Here is a 20,108-nt window from a genome sequence, read left to right as displayed (position 1 = left end):
TTCAAATGTTCTGTTGGCAGGCTAATAATGGCCAATTCATATTACATATGACAGTTCACAGGGGCTGGGATCAAAACATGGAAGAATCCTTAACAATCTGAATTTTTGATAACGCTCCAAATCTATCTATCTGCTTTGGGCATTTGGAGAAGAATTAAAATTGGGGTAGCCTTGCAAGCAGATTTGGGGGCTTGGGCTAAGTTCCTGGGTTGAAATGAGAGTTTGCAATTTCAGGGCTTCAAAACTTTTACTCCCTGTGTATCTCACTTTCATTTCTGAAATAAAGCAGAGACACTATTCTGCACCCAGGAAGAAGGAAATGCCTCTTCTGCCAGACACCATCCATGCAGCATGGTCTCTTAACTCCTCATCAAACGACAGAGGAGAGCCCCAAGGTTCCTTTCGCCTCTGAAGACCAAGCCATGACTGCCTGGTAAAATACTGAAATGGATGCAGCCCTCTCCCTAATAGAAAATCAGGGCGGAGAGTTGCTTGCTTCAGTCTTGTAGACTGGATAAGCACAATCGAGACTCACACTGGGTTTTTTTCTTTCCTTCCTGTTCCTGAACCTTTGCATATTGTCCCTAGATACATGCTTCCTTCTTCTAAATTGCTAATATTCAATCAGTAGCTATGCAGCCATTAATGTCTTCAATATGATGATACGAGCACATCTTTCAAGCTTTCTTAAGGAATGGAACAGCAAGAACTGACAACTTCATTGTTTCAACTGCACTTTAAAAAAAAAAGTTTCCCAGCATTCTTTCACAGTTATGGCCAAGACAAACGACTCAGGATTGTGCTTTGCAGCTAGGAACAGACAGGAATCTTGGCGCAACCTCTATCACCGAGGTCTTCAGCAGAGTCAACTCATTGCTCAAATCCACCAGCTGCTGTACGTTGAGCATTGTGGGCCCAATCCTCTGGAACTCTCTTTCAGATGATATTCTGCTGTATTGAATTTCCAGCATCCGGTGAAGACCTTTTTCATTGCAGCAAGCATTTTAAGTTTTATGGTTTATTTTCTTATTAACGTAGTTTTAACTGATTTTATTGCAACTTTTAAACTCTACTGCACACCACTTGGAGACGATGGTGTTAAAAGGGCATACAAATTGATGGAATACAACGATAGGATTTTAAGGTACCCCCCCTAAATCATTCAGTCCAACCTTCTGCAATGCAGGAATCTCAGCTAAATATCACAGCGGTGTCCCGAGTGCATGCCTTCCCCCCCACACGGAGGTAATGGTAAAGGGCAAAGGGACCCCTGACCATTAGGTCCAGTCGTTACCGACTCTGGGGTTGCGGCGCTTGTCTCGCTTTATTGGTCGAGGGAGCCGGCGTACAGCTTCCGGGTCATGTGGCCAGCATGGCTAAGCCGCTTCTGGCGAACCAGAGCAGCGCACAGAAACGCTGTTTACCTTCCCGCCAGAGCGGTACCTATTTATCTACTTGCACTTTGAGGTGCTTTCGAACTGCTAGGTTGGCAGGAGCTGGGACCGAGCAATGGGAGCTCATCCCGTCGCGGGGATTCGAACCGCCGACTTTCTGATCGGCAAGTCCTAGGCTCTGTGGTTTAACCCACAGCGCCACCCGCGTCCCTCCACATGGAGTTACTTTTCCCATAAAGACAAGTCCCACACTTGGGGAAACACGTGTTTTAAGAGCAAGGACAAAATTTGCCCTCTAACCATGACACTGGGTGGCTGGAGCCATACTGGCAAGGATCCTGCAAAAGAGATGCACAGCTCTGCTTGCATGCCCATGCCTGAGTCTCGTATACACCCCAAAACCGCTGCCTCTTTGCACCCATCCTAATGGTGGGAATTTTACAAGTAGCTATTTCCTAACGCAGCCTCAGCCGCAGGTGCACTTCCATGAATTGCCTTTTGTGCTCTTGGTTAAACTGCAGCGCGTCCGTTACTCAGGTGCATCCTTTGCTCAGCTCACTACCAGCTGGAGGCCAGCTTTGTGGCTTAGAGATGTCAGCCAGCGATTGCCTGGAGCAGAAAGCTGAGGGGCTCTTATCTTTCTGCACTCCCTTTCCATTTGGGGTTTAAGCTGCTTCTGACCTCTCTAAAAACAGGCCCTTGCTATATAGCGCATGCCAACAAGTGAGACCCAAAGTAGGTATCATTAATTGGATTCTCCTTTTTCTGGCTACAGGAAAATTGCTTTCATTTAAAATAATATGAACTGCACAACTGCAATTGTATTCTTGAAAACGCATGGGTGATTGGTGAAGCTTCAAAGTCAGAAAGGCGGGAAGGGTATTTCAGTGTCCCTGCCTCTTCCCAGACTAGCAAAAGGACAATGCATTATACAAAATAAGATAATATACAAATTTACTTAGTTTTCATAATTATGCAAACTGCAGAATTCCACATTTCCGGGTGCAATCTTTGGATTGCTTGCGTGCAGAAGCATTTTTTTGAGTTATTTCACATTATTGTGATTTTAAATAAAGGACTGGCAGCCTTCAAAGCACACTTTGGTAAAGGACACATTTAATTATAAGTTGCAGAACTAATTCAATGCAATAGCCTCTTGTCCTCAAGATCATGCAAACCAGCAGGGTTTAAAACCCCCAAAAGGTGTACACACACAGCTCTTTTAAGTTCGCAAATCCATCAGACTTGGTAAGTATTGCTTCTTTCTGGTGTGGAAGTAAGACAATAGGTCTTTCTAGTCACAATGGGTTGTTCTCCCAAGGTTTGGGTCTTCGGGCCATTTGAGATGGTGTAGGACTCCCATTTGTTGGGGTGATATTTAGCTTCTGCAGCCCAGGAATGTCTTGCCCAGCCTGGACCAGGCGGAAGATCTCAGAGAAAGACACAGAAGTATCTGGACTCTGAGGCTGGTCAGCTGGGCGCTCTTGAAGTTCTTCCTTCCTATCCTCCACAGTACTGGGAAGTGAGCTTGCTGTCCCTGCTGCTGTGGATTCCATGGTTTGGTGGGTGGATGCCTGATGTCCAGCTGCAAGAACCAGCTGTCTAATGTTCAATGTTCACTTTGGTATCAGAGAAAAGGAAGCACCCCTGAAAAGAGACATTTTTCAAATTAAAGAGAGGGCAACTCAAGCTCCAGGTAAGGTTCCTTTCCAATTCTTATAAGCGACTAAATTAGGCTTCCCTGTGAGTAGCTGTGGTCCACAATGTCTGGACCTTGTCTCAATTCATAATCTTTATTTTAAAATATTAACATCATTTTTGTTTGCTTGCTACCACTTCGTTAGCTTCCTGAGGTGCATACATAGATGTTAAAAGTGTGGAATATTTTATTTATATATATTTTTTATAAATAAATAAGGAAACTCTTATCTGCTTATTTAAATAAATAAGGGCCTTCTTGGTAGCTGCTCCAAGTCTTTGGAAATCCCTCTCTAGAGAAGCTAGACTGGCTCCTTCCTTCTTGTCCTTCCACCTGTAGGTGGAAGTGACTGCTTTTAATTAAAGTACTGGTGCTGTGCTGTGCTGATTATATTACATTAATTATATTATTTTATTTTATTAATGCACACACACACACACACACACATATATAGTTTTAATTCTATTTATGCTTAATTGGTTTTTAATTGCTCTTTCTATGTTTTTGCCAGGAACAGGCACCTGGTTTCCTGTACCCTCCAAGCGGTCTCCAGCCACAGCCCCCAGTCTGGATGGCATTCCCCTTTTTCATGCAATTTCATCATACCACAAGCCAAAAAGGGCTTTTCAACCTCTCTGTTCCCCTCAGCTGCAGAAAACCTGGAAGGGGGCTTACCATCGGAGACCGAACAAGGGCAGGAAAGGACGGGCGAGGGCAAGTGGGAGTAGTTACACGTACTTAAAAGCTCGGGTATCAAATAGTTGGGCATGAGGATCTGGGGGGAATAAACTAAACGCGCATTGTGCTTTTATGTTGTGGCCAATGCCCCGTGATCTTCGGGTGGAGGGCGGGATACAAATTTAATAAATTACACAGCGATATACTGTAGTGAAATTTGGGTGAGGAAATGAACGCTTTCACAAGTCCTGCTAAATCTCTATTTGGAAAGAGCAGCTCCCATCAGCTCCCTGTGGCTTGGCAAACTACAGCCTCTCTTTTTTGGGTGGGTGGGTTAACCCCCAGAGCTTATACAGGGCTCAGCCCCGACCCTCTCTCCCCGTTTACACGGAGGTAAGCGCCCCACCTGTCCCAACCGGCCTACTCTGCAGGGAGGCAGCGCCCACGTGCCAGCCCCTTACACAGGCCCGCTGCCTCCCCCGCCTCCCCTCGCCCTTACCCTTTGCAAGCCGAATCTCCGGAGCCGGGCTACTCCACTCCGAGCGGACGTCATGGAAAGCACCACCAGGGCAGCGAGGGGGAGGCCGGGCCGTACCAAGAGCGATCTATCGCCGGGGGAGGAGGCCTAGGAGGAAAACAGGGCTGCTGAGCCTAACTCACTCCCCCCACCCCACCCGCAGTTACAGTCCATTAATATAGCACAAGCGAAATTTAAGTCGGCCAGCCCAGCTTTTTAATCGAGGAAGGGGTTGAATCTGCATATGCAGCACCTGCAGACTGTATAAACAAGTAAAAAAGGGTTGTTTTTTTCATGTGCAGAGTAGACCCATTGAAATCAATGTGCCCAACTTAGGCCTGGCTGCTGATTTCAGTGGGTCTACTTGGGGTGCGCATAACCCCATACCTTCCAACAGTTCTCTGATGAAAATAAAAAGGTAAAGGGACCCCTGACCATTAGGTCCAGTTGTGACCGACTCTGGGGTTGCGGCGCTCATCTCGCTTTATTGGCCGAGGGAGCCGGCGTAAAGCTTCCAGGTCATGTGGCCAGCATGACTAAGCCGCTTCTGGAGAACCAGAGAAGTGCACGGAAAAGCCGTTTATCTTACCGCCGGAGGGGTACCTATTTATCTACTTGCACTTTGACGTGCTTTCGAACTGCTAGGTTGGCAGGAGCAGGGACCGAGCAACGGGAGCTCACCCCATTGCGGGGATTCGAACTGCTGACCTTCTGATCGGCAAGTCCTAGGCTCTGTGGTTTAACCCACAGTGCCACCCACGTCCCTCCTGATGAAAATAGGGACGTCCTTTTCCATCATCATAATGGTTTATCCTTTATACCCCACCCATTAAACATTTTTTAAAAATCTTCCGTATATAGAACTGTCTTCAGATGTCTTCTAAAGGTTGTACAGTCACTTATCTCCTTGGCTCAGGGGTCGCCTACCCTCCCCATACCCTCCCACATTTCTACGATGAACGTCCTAATGAATGGGTAGGCAAACTAAGGCCCTGGGGCTGGATCCGGCCCAATAACCTTCTAAATTTGACCCACGGACGGTCTGGAAATCAGCGTATTTTTACATGAGTAGAATGTGTGCTTTTATTTAAAATGCATCTCTGGGTTGTGGGGCATAGGAATTCATTCATTCCCCCCCCCAAAAAAAAAATAGTCCGGCCCCACACTAGGTCTGAGGGACAATGGACCAGCCCCCTGCTGAAAAAGTTTGCTGACCCCTATAAAGTTTCAGTATAAAATCAGAAACTGGAGTGGCTTCTGTAAATCCGGGGCTGTCCCTGGAAAATAGGGACACTTGGACTGTCTGATAGCACTGGGTACTATGACCCAATGGGTTGACCCAAACGGGGGATGGTGTGGAAGGAAAGCAGCTCCCACCGATAAATTTTGCATCCTCTGGTCCCTGGAGCAACTCACTGTGTACAGCTCCTTCCCTGAAAAGTCTCTCCAGAATGTCTGGTCTGGGGACCTTCTTTATTTCATTTCATTTATTGCATTTATACCCCCACCTTTTCCTCCAAGGAGCTCAAAGTGGCATACCGGGTTCTCTCCTGCCTCATTTAATCTCCACAACCACCCCGTGTAATAGGTTAGGCAGTGTCTCACCCAAGGTCACCCAGTGAGCTTCAAGGCCCAGTGGGGATTTGAACCCGGTCTGATACTCCAACCACTGCACTTCACAGTCCTACTGCATGCAATGGGGCTACTTCTGAAAAGACATGGTTAGGATTTGGCTGTACTGCATACTAAAAATATTTAAATCCTGCAGCACGAAAAGCTGAATTCTGCAGCTTGCATGACTCATGTAACCTGGACTACTCTGTACAAATTTCTCTTATTGCATAATTATTTTTTCAATTTCTCCCTATTTCACATAATCATGGATTGTTCTATGGGATACCAATATGATACATGCATCATCTGCAATGCAGGCAAATAGTAGGATGATTTAGTCAGGAAAACAACAGGTGTAAAATATATTTGAAACCATCCCTCAGCCTTGATCCAAACTCTGTCCCCTACCCCATTAACACTTTTTTAATAATCAAAAAAATAATCCGAGAGACCCTGGCTAGAGACTTCCTATTTTGTGCCTTCCTTGGCTCTGAGATTTTCAGGTGCGTTCTGGACCTGCTGCCCTATTCAGTGCTTTCTCTAGCAGGAGATAAGTCTCTCAAATAAATGTGCAAGCTTTCGGAGTACCACAGGACGCTGCAATTGTTATGTCAAGTTCTGGTGGTACTCACATAAGCCAGTCACACAGCTAAAATAATCAAAAAGTGTGCTTAAAAAATCACACCAAAACACTTCTGTTGTTTACTAGGGAGCAGCTGTGCAACCGTTAGCTGCGGGAAAGGAGTACTGAGGTCAGAGAGGAAGAGAGATGGGTTGAGCACATTGCCTGCTAGTCTAGCGCACTCTCTGTTTGTGTAGCTGCTCATTCTCACAAGATGTCTCCAGCTCTCCACCTTACGTTCCAGCACCTCCTGACCAGCGCAGCACTCCAACTTCTGACCTGTGAGTAAAACACCATAGCTTATTTGCTTGCTTGTTGGGGGTCAGTGTGACAGTATCATTCAGAAGGCAGGGGAAGTCCATCTGTCTGATGTTATACGAGTTTTTAAAAAACCAGAATGAAATAAAAGAACTTGGGATCTGGAATTTTAAAATTGTCCCACAGGGGCCTAAAGTCTGCACTAAAGTTTAGAGTCCAAACAGAAACAAAACAAAATATATTAGACCAAAATTATAGGACTGCAAAGTTGGAAGTGATCCCAAGGGTCTAACTCATGGGTAGGCAAACTAAGGCACGGGGGCTGGATCTGGCCCAATTGCCTTCTCAATGTGGCCTGCGGACCGTCCGGGAATCAGTGTGTTTTTACATGAGTAGAATATGTCCTTTTATTTAAAATGCATCTCTGGGTTATTTGTGGGGCATAGGAATTCGTTCATATTTTTCCCCCAAAATATAGTCCGGCCCCCCACAAGGTCTGAGGGTCAGTCGACCAGCCCCCTGCTGAAAAGGTTTGCTGACCCCTGGTCTAACTCATTGCAATGCGCACCATCTCCCATCCAATTTGAAACCACACTGGACCCTGCATAGCTTTGCAAATGCGGTAGCAGTTTTATTGCTGCACCACCACGCTAATCATTACAATAGAATGTGTAGTACCTTAATTTTGCATCCTTTAGCCTGCAAAACCAGACGTGGAGGTGGGGGTGGGCAGGAAGCAGTTTGTCCCAGCAGGAGGGAATGTTATAAAACCAAAGAGGTAACCATGCAAACCAGAGGTGCTCCTCCACCTGCCTGGCAGAGCTGTTTGCTTGGAAACTTTTCAGAAGTGTCTTACACAACCTTTGGGGCTAGGCAAGTGAGCAGCAAGAGTTTTGCAGAGTGGGGTGCAGGGGAATCATTGCCAGAAGTTCACCTGCCGGGATGACCCTTTTTGTCTATGGGAGTTGCTCTGACCCCTTGATCATTCATTGAATTGGACAGAAACCATGGGGTGGGAAGAATCTCCATTTTTATGGAAGACAGCTCAAATGAAGTAAAAACCAAGCAAGGCTCCGCCAAGAAAGATCCCAAAAAAACATTATCTGCATAATTTGTGTACATGAAAACCAATAGCTCTCCGATCAAGTAGTTTTGCTCATGCACGTTTATAATAAACTCTCAGCAGGTAGCTTATCTTGGAGCTTAAATGCAACACTGGCACCACCGCTCCATGTGATAGTAAACGGCGAAAGGAAGACCTTGGTAATTTGTCTGGTGAACGATCTCTCTGAGGAAGCATTGGGGGCAGTTCGGTTTTCCAACGGAAATGGGAGCATGCTGGAGTCTTTCACCTACGGGATTTCTAGGGAAGACGATGGGACTTTCAGCAGCATCTCTCAACTCTCCATCAGCACCAAAGAATTTGGATCATGGAGTACAGTCGCTTGCTACGTCGCACCAAACGAAACTTCAAAGACATGGAGCACCACCTCCCTTCAACTCTCAGGTATTCATGAATGGGGGGATGGGGGGATGGACTGTAGATGTACTTTTAGGACCTCATAAATTAACAGTGCAACCCTATGCATGTCTAATTAGAAGTAAGTCCCATTGAGTTCAATGAGACTTACTCCCAGGTAAGCATGCATTGGAACGCAACCTCATATATCTAAATTGCTGTTATCCTGTTACACTTAAATCCTGCCTTTTTGCCAATGAACTCTCTCCTTCAAACCGATGTGTCCTAATACAATCAATCAATCAATCAATCAATATAGACATTTATGCACAAATTCCAGGCACTTCAAATCAGTAAATTAATAATCTGGAAACTTATATAACACAACCAAGGCTTGCAATGCCTTCTCCAAGTCATAATTTTGTCTTACAGAAGAAAATATGGGAGATCTCTGCCTGAGTGAAAAGCAAGAAGGTAAGAACAACAATACACTCTCCTTCCAATCTCAGTTATACTAAGAGCTCAGTTCCGACCTGGTGTTTTGGGGGCAGGAATTCAGACAAAGCTGTTGTAAGTATACAAGGCTAGTGTTTGGAGCCTTGTGCCATGACGAACAACTAAATTCCAGATTCATATATCCTTATAGAACACAATTTGAACTATTGTGAATGAAGCAGATTAGAGAGGAAGGCCACAGCTGCAATTCTATCCATACCTACAGGGTAGGTGCCAGAGGCCAGGGGTCTTTGGCACAGTGCTGCCCATGCCTTCCACCCCACCCCCCAAACATTGGTTGGCATCCATCTGTCTCGGGGGACAATGGAAGAGTGCGCCTGTTGGAAGGTTACAGTGCCTGCTGTGGCTGTAGAGATCGACACAGAAAAGACATGTTTTGTTGCAGCTGGGGCAGATGAAGGCACTCGGTTGTGCAGATGCAGATCCAGTTGTTCTCTGTGCACTCTTCCCAGTGGTCATTCCTTCTCTGGTCACTGCTACAGGCGCACTATGGACTGCTATCCTCTTGTTAAGAGTTAATACAGTAATGAAAAGTGTAAATTCTAAATTGTCTGGAACTACCTTATCCATCAGATTACTGCTGTCTCTCCTGATAGTTTGATCACCCACTGGGCTTGGCAGCAATTAAGAGATAACATTGGTAACATAGGCCTGTATCCAAAGTATCGAGGGAGCACATAAGTGGATGGTGATATAGTTATTCTGTGGATATTACTCTGCCTTATTCTTTCTTCTTTTTGTGGTGGCAGCCCAAGAAGAGTCATTGTTCATTGAAGATCTACATAGCCGCTCACAGATCTTACTTCTTCTGGCCATCAGAATTTTGCTGTTCAAATTGCTCCTGTTTGACGTGTTGATGACCTGCTGCATTGTTTACAAGAGGTAATACTGGCCACAATATCCAACACATAGACCTAGTCCAGATATAAAGCTAAGCCAAACCATGGACTCGAATGAGCAAGCAAATGTGCAGTTTCCTGGATCACAGATTGTGATAGCAGTGTACCTCTCTCATTCTGCTGCTGCCACACTACCCAGAGCTATGCCATGGTTTGGTTTAGCATCACATCCAAAGCCAGGCTCATGGTTTGCCTCACTTCAGACGAACCACAATGTTTGTTCTTGGTTTACTGTTCATGGTTTGTCTGGGGGAAACACAAGCATAGGTTTGGATGTAATGCCAAGCCAAACCATAGCTCAGCCATGGGTAGCACGGTGGCAGCAGAAACACCACTGAACTCTTTGAAGGAGGGGTATGGTGTTAAGATGATGGTGATGATGATGGTGATAGTAAAGTTCAGCTCCCAACCTGCTGTAATCTTCCCTCTCCTTTCAGGGAAGATATCTTGTTGCATCTGAAGCCTTCCAACTTTTCTGCAGTTCATCCACACAGAGTCAGAACTGCTTCTGTCACAGAAATTGTTGCTATGAAAAGCACAGAGCAATGGACTAAGGGGAAAGGCAACTTTCACATATCTGGCTGAAAAGAAGGAACTCCATACGGAAGCAGAATATGTGTCCTGAAGATGGAAGCATTCACTTGAACAAAAGAGGGAGAGACTAGCCTGGTTTGAATACAGGCTGAAAAACAGGCTTTTGGCTTCCTTTCATCTGCCTCTGCTGTGACCTTCGATTCGGGTTCTTTGGTGCTGAACACTAATCGGACAACAACTAAGCCAGGCACCCTGGCTGTAGCAGTACACAAATCTGCACGAATAACAAGGCTTGACACCCTTTCAATATTCTTGTGTTGTGAGCGCAGTATGTGATGTCCTGAGAAGAATGTTTCTCTCTTGAATATTGCCGTGTGATATTTCTTTGTTCATAATTGTACATATAGTCTTGCTTGCATTGTCCTCAAATATACAGCTCGTTGTCATCTATATGAGAGAATGCCTAAGGCAGGGGTTCTGAGAGTTGGGCAACCATATTCAGCCCCTGAGCTTGAGGTTCTCCACTCCTTTCACTGTAGTAGGGAGTGAGGTTCTGGGTTTTCAGCCCTTCCGAAGTAGCAAAATATTAATTGCATAAGAAGTCATTAGGTGCAGGATCACAAGTGCATTGTCACTGCTCAGCATCTGCAACATCATGTCACAGTGTTACCCTGCCTATGTGAAACAACAGCTGTCACAGGATGAATGGCACAGATAGGCATCACATCATCTTAAGCAAACAGGGCTCCAGTTCTGAATCCTGGCAGGTGCAAGGAGGAAGGTGCATGCAAGGGAGGCATGGGATAGGGGTTGGTTCTTCCCTACATTCTTGGGATTGTTACTTAACAGACATATGAATACGATTAAATACTCTGTGTGTGCTTACAGAACAGCCAAAGCATGTCTAGCATTTTTATGAGGATTTATGCAGCAATTGTGGATTGTAACAACAATCACAAAAACCCTCTTCCTTTTTGTATTTTACAGGTGCTATAAATCTGTTTTCAAAAATAAATTACTTAATTTTTTAATAATAATAATTGTAATATTTATACCACAACCATCTGGCTGGGTTTCTCCAGCCACTCTGGGTGGCTTACAGCACATAAAAAATTGTAAAACATTGGACATAAAAAAATTTCCCCATACAGGGTTGCCTTCAGATGTCTTCTAAAAGTCTGGTAGTTGTTTATCTCTTTGACATCTGATGGGAGGGCGTTCCACAGAGCAGGGTGCCACTACCGAGAAGGCCCTCTGCCTGGATGCTTGCAACAAAAATGTATGGGGCAGGTAGGTAGCTGCAACAGCCAGCGGAGTATTGGCGATTACACATGCTTTCAAAATACGAACTCGCTGTGTAGCCATAGGCAGGCCCCACTCCACCTCAGTCCTCCCATCTGCAGTATGGAGAATAACAATACTGAGATGAAAACCAAACCTGGGAACTGACTGAATCCAGGCCCCTTAACAGCCTGCCTCTTAAGCAACTGCTGCAGCTTTTGGGATGGGAGAGAGTAAAAAACAACGAGTAGCTGCGTCTATCCTAACCATCTCAGTAAGTTTGGGTTGTTGTTTTTAATAAGTTCGCAAACCATCTAGAACACTGCACGGTCAGGGAAAAACAATGCTGTCCAGGGTTGTAAAGACTGTGGAGAGAATAATTGGGTGCACTCTTCACATCTTGGATCAAATCTATGCTTCCAGGTGTCTATGGGAGTATATTGTATTTAATTATGGGGTATCAGAGTTTTTAGGGGGGTAACCAGGCTGGGATAGCTGGGATAGCAGGCTTGTTGGTTTTTGAATGTGTGATGTAGATTTTTTTCAATTTCGTTGTTCTGTATGGGGCACACTGACAATAAAGATGATCGTATATTAAGTTGATAGGCAGCACAGAATGTCATAAAGTAAAAAGTAACAGCACAGACCCTATATATGTCACGCCAGAAGTGGTTTAGTCAGAGATGAGCACCGCAACCCTATAGTCGCCTCTGACTGGGCGTAACCGTCCAGGGGTCCTTTACCTTTTACCTTATCCCACTGAGTTGGAGCCAACTTATCCCCATGTAAATGACTACACAGGATCGCAGCCTGAGAACGCAAAGTAAAAAAACCGCCGCTCTGGAACTGGATAAATGGAAAATCTGAAAGGATGGGAGGAGCATTCTCCCTACTCCCCACCCCTGGCGTGTTACCTGCGCCAAATATTTGTGAATGCCTTTTTTACAAAAATGAATGGAGTGAGCATTCCAGGGCTGAGACGAACGGAGGCGAGCACCAATCACAGGACAGCGCTGGCGGCACTCCCATTGGCTGACCTGAGGGGAAAGCGAAGCTGCTCCATTGGGGAAGCGAGAGAGCGCCCCACCCACCCCCGCTCCTGATTGGCTGATATCTCAAAAGACCGGGCGCCTCGCGCCGGCCCGTTGGCCTCGGCGTGACACGTTCCCGGCCGCCATTGGCCAAGGGCTCCGGTTGTTATAGCTACGCTGCGGGAAAGGGAAAGGGGGGAGGTTCCCGGAAGCGCGGTGCGCGCTCTGGAGGGCTGTGGCGGCGTGGCGGCCTCTCGCGGGGGTCTCCTCCTCCCTCCATGGCTCCCTGGGGTCCCGCCGTCGCGCTCTGGCTCGCCCTGCTGGTGGGCCCGGCTCCTGGGCGCGGCGGGGCCATTGCCGAGGACAGCGAGTGGGTCAAGCTGCCCAGCAAATGCGAAGGTGAGAAAGGGAAGCCCCCCCCCGCCAAAGAATGTTATTGCAGAGCTGTGGGGGAAGGGAGAAATCGGCGCCTGAGTTTTGATTTTCCTCATCCCTCCCTGCTCCTCTTTCCTTTCGTGTCGTGTGAATTATTATTATTATTATTATTATTCATTTATTACCTTTGCATGTACAGTACTGTTTTTAACATTTGATTGGGAGACGCCCAGAGTGGCTGGGGAGACTCAGCCAGATGGGCGGGGTATAAATAAATTATTATTATTATTATTATTATTATTATTATTACTATTACTATTATACCGCCCTTCATCCAGAGAGCTCAGGGTGGTTCACAGCATCATCATCATCATAATAGCAAGAACAGAAGCAAAACAAACCAATAACTCCCACCCCTCCCACAAACACATTTAAAAAGACATAGAATGATGATGATGAAAAGCCTGCAGTTGGGAGCCTTTTTGGATGAAGGGTGGGGCCACAAATGCCCAAAATAAAGTATAGTGGTACCTCGGGTTAAGTACTTAATTCGTTCCAGAGGTCCATACTTAACCTGAAACTGTTCTTAACCTGAAGCACCACTTTAGCTAATGGGGCCTCTCACTGCTGCTGCGCAGCCGGAGCACGATTTCTGTTCTCATCTTGAAGCAAAGTTCTTAATGCGAGGTACTATTTCAGGGTTAGTGGAGTTTGTAACCTGAAGCGTATGTAACCCGAGGTACCACTGTAAAGGGACAGGGAAAGGGGTGGTCAAAAACAGGGGGCTGAAGCTTCCTATGGAGAAAGGCTGTAGCTCAATGGCAGAGTGTCTGCCTTGCAAGCAGAAGCTCCAAGGTTTGTTCAGTCCCCGCTGGCATCTCCAGGTAGGTCTGGGAGAGACTCCCTGCCTGAAATCTTGGAGTGGTGCTGCTAGTCAGTGTAGACAGTACTGAGCAAGATGGACCAGTGGTCTGACTTGGAGTAATGCAGCTTCCTATGTTGAAAACCACATATTGCCCAGCCGTAGACATCACTATATAAGGTTATAGGTAAAATGATGGGGAATCGGCGACACTCAGTATTTTACTGGGTGACAACTACTGCCATCCCAGATCTTTCTTGATACTGGCTGTGGCTGTTGGGAGTTGGAGTCTGACAGCTTCTGGGGGGCCACAGGTTCCCCTCTCTTGGCGAAGGACTTCCAGCATGAAACAATGACAGGCTTACAGGTAGACTAGCTTATGCAGGGGCACTTATATAAGGTAAGGCTGTCAAGAGTGAAAAGGGGATCTGAGAAGCGCCTTGTCACTAAAAATGGAACTTAATAAGTTAAAGAGGAACAGAGAGAACTATGAGCTGGAAGTTGCAGAAGAGGTTCACTGACGTGAAAGCCGGAGTGGTATTTAGGTAGAGGGTTAGAGCTGCCTTCAACCTGCTGCACTGTTATTGGGGATCATCCCTGACGGTTAGGCTGGCTGGGGCTGATGAATCCAACAACATCTGGAAGGCTGCTTTCAGCCCCAGCCAGCACAGCCAGTGGCCAAAAATGATGGGATTTATAACCCCAACAGGTTCCCTATCCCTGCTTTATTTTCTCCAAATATAAAGGTAAAGGGACCCCTAACCATTAGGTCCAGTCGTGGCCGACTCTGGGGTTGCAGCGCTCATCTCGCTTTATTGGCCGAGGGAGCCAGCGCACAGCTTCCAGATCATGTGGCCAGCATGATTAAGCCGCTTCTGGCGAACCAGAGCAGCACACGGAAACACTGTTTACCTTCCCGCCAGAGCAGTACCTATTTATCTACTTGCACTTTGATGTGCTTTCGAACTGCTAGGTTGGCAGGAGCTGGGATCGAGCAACAGGAGCTCACCCCGTCACGGGGATTCGAACCACTGACCTTCTGATCAGCAAGTCCTAGGCTTTGTGGTTTAACCCACAGCACCACCCGCGTCCCTGCTCTGCAAATATACACCATTGTGTTATTTCAATATGGCCTGCACTGTAAACTCTGTTATCTGCTTACCTACCAGCTTTTGATCACCAATTAAAATATGTGAGTGGTTACTAACTGGTTCTTTTCTGTCTTTAGTGTGCAAGTACGTGGCTTTGGAACTGAAATCCTCCTTCGATGAAACTGGCAAGACCAAGGAGGTGATTGACACGAAGTACGGCTTTTTGGATGGCAAGGGATCCAAAATCAAGTACACAAAATCGTAAGTGAATGAGGCTGTTGATGGACCCTTGGAGGCAGCCGTTCTCCACCTTGTACATTATTGCAATATCTTGGTCAGTAAGTAATTCAGAGAGGGTGTTAACTCTCCTGAATCTTACTTTTGTCTGCCAGGATATAAAATGCAAAAAAGGTCACACCCATAAGTCACTTGCCATCCGTTCCTGCAAGGAAGGAAGGTTTCATATTCCTTCTGCAGGGTTAATTGAGCTCTTTGGTTGTGCAGTATGCAATTTATAGGACTCCCCCAACATGCAGGCAAAAAAAGTGACCTTTCAGTAAAGATTGGACACCCTAAGTCCCATCGAAATTTGGTGGAACTAACATACATAATTAGATGCTTTAGGTCCTGTTCTTATATGTGCCTAGTTCGTATTGTGTTTTGTGTTTCTAGTCCATAGCTGCCAACTTTCAGATTTGAAAATAAGGGATCAGCAGCCTCAAAATAAGGGATCAGCATCCTCACCTGTCCCAGGGACAGTCTACGGGATATCTAACAATCCGGGATAGCAGCGGGAAACAGCGCTGGAATAAGGGAATTTTCCATTAAAAAAAGGGAAGGTTGACAGCTATGTTCTAGTCCTCAATGTTATATTGTGTTTTGAAAAAGGTAGGACAGGTAACTCACAGATTACATGAGGTGAAGTCCCAGGGGTGTATGCATATACACTGTCTATTGACTGAGACTGTGGAAAGGGACATTTTAATGGTTTTGCTGGAAAGCTGCATTCCAGATTCATAAGCTCTTACTAGCGAAGTCCCATAACACATGGAAATTGATCTCAAGCAGTAAATTGTGAGTTGATAAAGTGCTGAGGTACATTCTACCAGCTGCTATTTTATACTTGTGTCATTGGACACTCATACAGAGATCTTGCCACTCACTAATACACTTTTTTTGCCTGCAGGGACATTCGCCTTATTGAAGTGACAGAAAACATCTGCAAGAGGCTTTTGGAATACAACCTGCACAAAGAGAGAACGGGAAGCAACAGATTTGCAAAGGTTTGCAACGTCTCGGGATTTCATCTTGCTTCCAGATTTTTTTTTTAAGAGCCGCTTTTCTGCTTTTCATTTTCTTTGCCTGTCTTGGCTCTTCCAGGATACACCTCTGAACTCTCTCACTTCCTTTTAGGGTATGTCTGAGACCTTTGAAACACTCCATAACTTGGTACACAAAGGAGTGAAGGTGGTGATGGACATCCCTTATGAGCTGTGGAATGAAACCTCTGCGGAAGTGGCCGATCTAAAGAAGCAGGTACAGCCCTTGGCTTCACACTTTGTGAAGGCCACATGACTGATGGCGGCACAGCAGTTCCAAGTAACTGGAGCTCATGGTTGGTCTCCTAGAGCACCTTCACCAATTTGGTCTCTCTGGATGTTTTGGACTACAATTCCCAACAGCCCAAGGCATCCGGGGAGCCCCAGATGGGTGAAGGCTGTCCTGGAGGATTCTCCTTTCGAACGGGAGAACTGAAAGCGAGAATTCTGCATCTAATGCTGAAACCACTGGCCTGTCAATCACATTTCTAGGGTGTGTTCCAAAGGTACATTTTCATGGATGTTGGTGGGGGTGGAAAACTAGTGCATAACCTAGCTCAGGCATCCCCCAACTTGGCCCTCTAGATGTTTTGGGACTACAACTCCCATCATCCCTAGCTAACAAGACCAGTAGTCAGGGATGATGGGAGCTGTAGTCCCAAAGCATCTGGAGGGCCAAGTTGGGGGATGCCTGACCTAGCTGAAGCAAGGCAGGTCTGGTGATCCGTGGTTAGATGAGAGACTGCCGGGGGATCCTTTTCATGCCACTTTGAATTTGTAGAGTTGGAAGGGAGGGTCACCTGGTCCGATCCCCCTGCATTGCAGGACTCGGAGGTCAGGTGAGATCTAAATGTAATGTGGCTTTGTCACAGCCAAGCTAGGGTTGCAGTGGCGATGAAGCCATGGCAATGTGTGCAGACCTACTGGTGTGGTTGAAAACGCCACAAGTAGATATTTGAAGGAGAATTTCTCTCTCTTTTTCTCTCTCTCTGTTAGTGTGAGGTAATGGTGGAGGAATTTGAAGATGTGATCGAAGACTGGTACCGGAACCACCAGGAGGAAGACATTTCCCAGTTTCTCTGTGCAAATCACGTCTTGAAAGGAAAAGACACCAGTGAGTTATGTTTCCTGGGAAGTGGCAGGCCCTGTTATTGGGGTCCAGGGATATGTGTATGTGTACGGGCGGCGGCCATTATAGGCGTGTTCAATTAACGTGTGGCCGCTGTGCAGATCCTTTTGGATGTGGAAGAGGGAGGAACGGGGGTTGGGGGTTGGGCAGACTGGGCTTACATCTGCTCCGCCATTGTGCATGGGGGCCAGGAACGGAGCTCTGGTGCAAAATCGCCACCACAGAACCATCCAGATGGTTTTCAGTCAGGAATGGGGAATATCCGTCCCAGGTGTTGTTGGACTTCAACTCCCATCAACCCCAGCCATCATGGCCAGCGGTCAGGAATGATGGGCATTGTAGTCCTCACATTAATTTATCACATTTCTAACTTACCTGTAGTTCACGGAGCTTGGAGCAACTTGTTGCTTTCCTTCCCTTGTATTTTTCTACCCTCATAACAGCACATTGAGAGCCGAGGGGTCGTGATTGACCCAAGGCTAGCTTGTGAGGTGAGTGACTGAAAGCAACGATTTTGTCCCAGGTTTTCTATTCACCCAGTCATAGTCAATGTGCTGCCCTCCAGATGCTGTTGGACTCCAATTCCCATCATCCACCACCATGTTGGCTGGGGCTGATGGGATCTGGAGTCCCCACAAAAACAAGTGAATGATACCACCAGGTGTACTAACTAGTAATCTAAACCGAATGGAAACTTCATCTAAATAAATTAGGTGGCGACTGGAATTGTGTGCTCAGGGAGAAGTGGAGGCATTGCAAAATCCCATAGTCTCCTTTTCCCACCCCTCTCCTCTCTCCAGGCTGCCTGACAGAGAAGTGGGCTGGCAAGAAAGGGGACGTGGCAAGTTCAAGGCCGAAGAAGTCTAAGAAGAAGGAGGGCAAAGGCAAGAAGGCTTCGAAAAGCAAAAAGAGCAGCAAAGACAAAGCAGGGCAAGAAGGGGAGGGTGAGAAACCGAGTGTGCAAGAGGTCCCTGACCAATCAGAGGAGCAGGATGAAGCAAAGGATGCTGGGAAGGAGGCTCCACTCTCACACAGGCCGGACGAACTGTAGGCTAGGTGCCAGCCACCCATGCTTTTCCTCGCGTGGACTCGCAAGCTTGTATTCAGGCCACTGAGAATTGCTTTCGCCCACCCGAGTTGCAAGATGGAGATTTCTCAGCTTCCTCGAGGGAGAAGTGCCAGGCTGTTCCTGATGGGCAAGGATCGTGGCCTTTCGAACTTTAGCCACCCAGTGTTATGGTGTCTCATCGCAGGTGCAGGGTGGGCCGAACCCAGCTAGCCCCTTGCCTGCTGAGAGGAGCAAGCCAGGCAGAAGGAGGGCCTGAAGGACTGGCTCCCTAAGTCTGCGTGGCTCGTGTTCAAAAACTGAGCCCGCTGCTTTCATCAATTGACCCTCACCTCCACGAGCTTTGATCTGCTAAACGCAACTGGGGGGCGGGTGGAAGGTAAGGAGAAAGTTGTAAGAGATCCAGGTTGGGTTGCAAGGCAGCTCGCCTCTCCAGCCCATTTGACTGAAGCCATGATAACCTCTCTATAGCCAGCGTAGCAGGCTCTCAACTTGGTACATTCCCTAAGTCGATATTTTGGAAAGACCTTCTTTTCATCATGCAGATCACTGCGTTTGCTTGGAGGGAAATAAGGGCGAAGGTACTATTCATGTAAGGGCACTGTGCTTCTGTTGTGATATCTTTTTGTTGGTTTGTTTTGTTTTTGAATTACTCCTCACCTTAATGGATCATTTCCTGCAGTTGCTCCAGTCAGGAGAGAACTTGCAGGTTGATGAAGTGTTTCTCTTGTCTCCCCTCCCTTAGAAACATGTGCTTTCTGTTGCTGCGATGACCATTCTTCCTGTTTCCTGAAGTCCTGCAAAGAGTGAAAATAAAAGAGTTTTTGAGTAATTTGTGCTCCATCCGGCCCTTCCATTGGCTTTCTTTCCCCGCACTGCTATATGAATGATATTTACCTTTGTGAATCTTTTGAGGAAAAAGGTTGCAATACAGTCATAATAACCTTTGTTTCTCCCTTGGAAAATACATAGAGCAGAAGGAGGAAGTTGGAAGAGTGATGCTTTATTCCCTTTTCAGCTGTGTGATCTTTTCAAGGCTCAAGTTAATTCTGCTGGAACCAGGTTCTGGGAAAGTGATCTATTCTGGGGAGCCAGACTGATCCAGTGAAGAAGGAACCGACGGGCGCATGTGTGTCTGCAGCGCTTGCTCAAAAATCCTAAAAGGTTGGCTTCCCCTGGTGTAGATGGCCACTCTGTGAGAGGGACCAGTGGTCTGACTCCATATAAAGCAGTTTCTTACATTCCTTGGCTGGGCAAGTAGACCAGCAGCTGGCAGTCTCAGGGCTTTTTAAAGGGCAACTCAGTCCATTCTCATTTTTGTCAGAGCTTTTTAAAGAGATAGGCACTGTCCCCAGCAAATACCTGCCAGTCCTAAAAGTTGGACGTTCAGTTAAAGGTCATTTTCTGTGTTGAATACTTAGGAGAGCTTTCCTGCAATTCACCGTGTGCTTCCTCTTCTGCACTTCCTCTTAAGCAAACAGCCTTTCCTGTCCTATATGTCTTTTGTTCATATACCTGGAGCGTTAAACCACAGAGCCTAGGACTTGCTGATCAGAAGGTTGGTGGTTCGAATCCCCGCAATGGGGTGAACTCCCATTGCTTGGTCCCTGCTCCTGCCAACCTAGCAGTTTGAAAGCGCGTCAAAGTGCAAGTAGATAAATAGGTACCGCTCTGGCGGGAAGCTAAACGGCGTTTCCATGTGCTGCTCTGGTTCACCAGAAGCGGCTTAGTCATGCTGGCCACATGACCCAGAAGCTGTATGCC

At 46.6% G+C, this 20,108-nt stretch overlaps 2 protein-coding genes and 1 long non-coding RNA gene across 5 annotated transcripts; 2 read left to right on the top strand and 1 right to left on the bottom strand.

Annotated features, from left to right (window-relative positions):
• Positions 1–2,493: 2,493 nt before the first annotated feature.
• On the bottom strand, positions 2,494–6,792 carry LOC308472948. The gene is made up of 3 exons (XR_013983806.1): positions 6,707–6,792; positions 4,271–4,396; positions 2,494–3,041 (listed from the first exon to the last, which is right to left on the bottom strand). It is a non-coding gene; the product is annotated as an uncharacterized lncRNA (long non-coding RNA).
• On the top strand, positions 6,674–10,555 carry PTCRA (pre T cell antigen receptor alpha; the record flags this gene model as incomplete). 3 transcript variants are annotated; one of them, XM_080998207.1, is made up of 5 exons in its annotated part: positions 6,674–6,805; positions 7,966–8,289; positions 8,674–8,715; positions 9,507–9,639; positions 10,094–10,555. In XM_080998207.1, the coding sequence occupies 5 exons, from the start codon at positions 6,739–6,741 to the stop codon at positions 10,239–10,241; spliced, it is 714 nt and encodes a 237-aa protein (XP_080854333.1). In that variant the 3' UTR covers positions 10,242–10,555. The 3 variants fall into 3 exon arrangements, with proteins under 3 accessions (XP_080854333.1, XP_080854334.1, XP_080854335.1); XM_080998208.1 differs by having other exon boundaries at positions 6,685–6,805; positions 7,969–8,289; XM_080998209.1 differs by having other exon boundaries at positions 6,739–6,809; positions 7,973–8,289.
• A 2,138-nt stretch (positions 10,556–12,693) lies between these two features.
• Positions 12,694–19,176, top strand: CNPY3 (canopy FGF signaling regulator 3). The gene is made up of 6 exons (XM_080998196.1): positions 12,694–12,901; positions 14,968–15,091; positions 16,017–16,113; positions 16,244–16,366; positions 17,146–17,263; positions 18,079–19,176. The coding sequence occupies exons 1-6, from the start codon at positions 12,781–12,783 to the stop codon at positions 18,327–18,329; spliced, it is 834 nt and encodes a 277-aa protein (XP_080854322.1). The 5' UTR covers positions 12,694–12,780; the 3' UTR covers positions 18,330–19,176.
• The last annotated feature ends 932 nt before the right edge of the window (positions 19,177–20,108 follow it).

This window comes from Podarcis pityusensis (assembly GCF_964106645.2).
Source record: "Podarcis pityusensis genome assembly, chromosome: 3".
NCBI classification, from domain to species: Eukaryota; Metazoa; Chordata; class Lepidosauria; order Squamata; family Lacertidae; genus Podarcis; species Podarcis pityusensis.
Note: the sequence above shows the minus strand (reverse complement) of the source record. Positions and strands in the feature narration are given on the sequence as shown.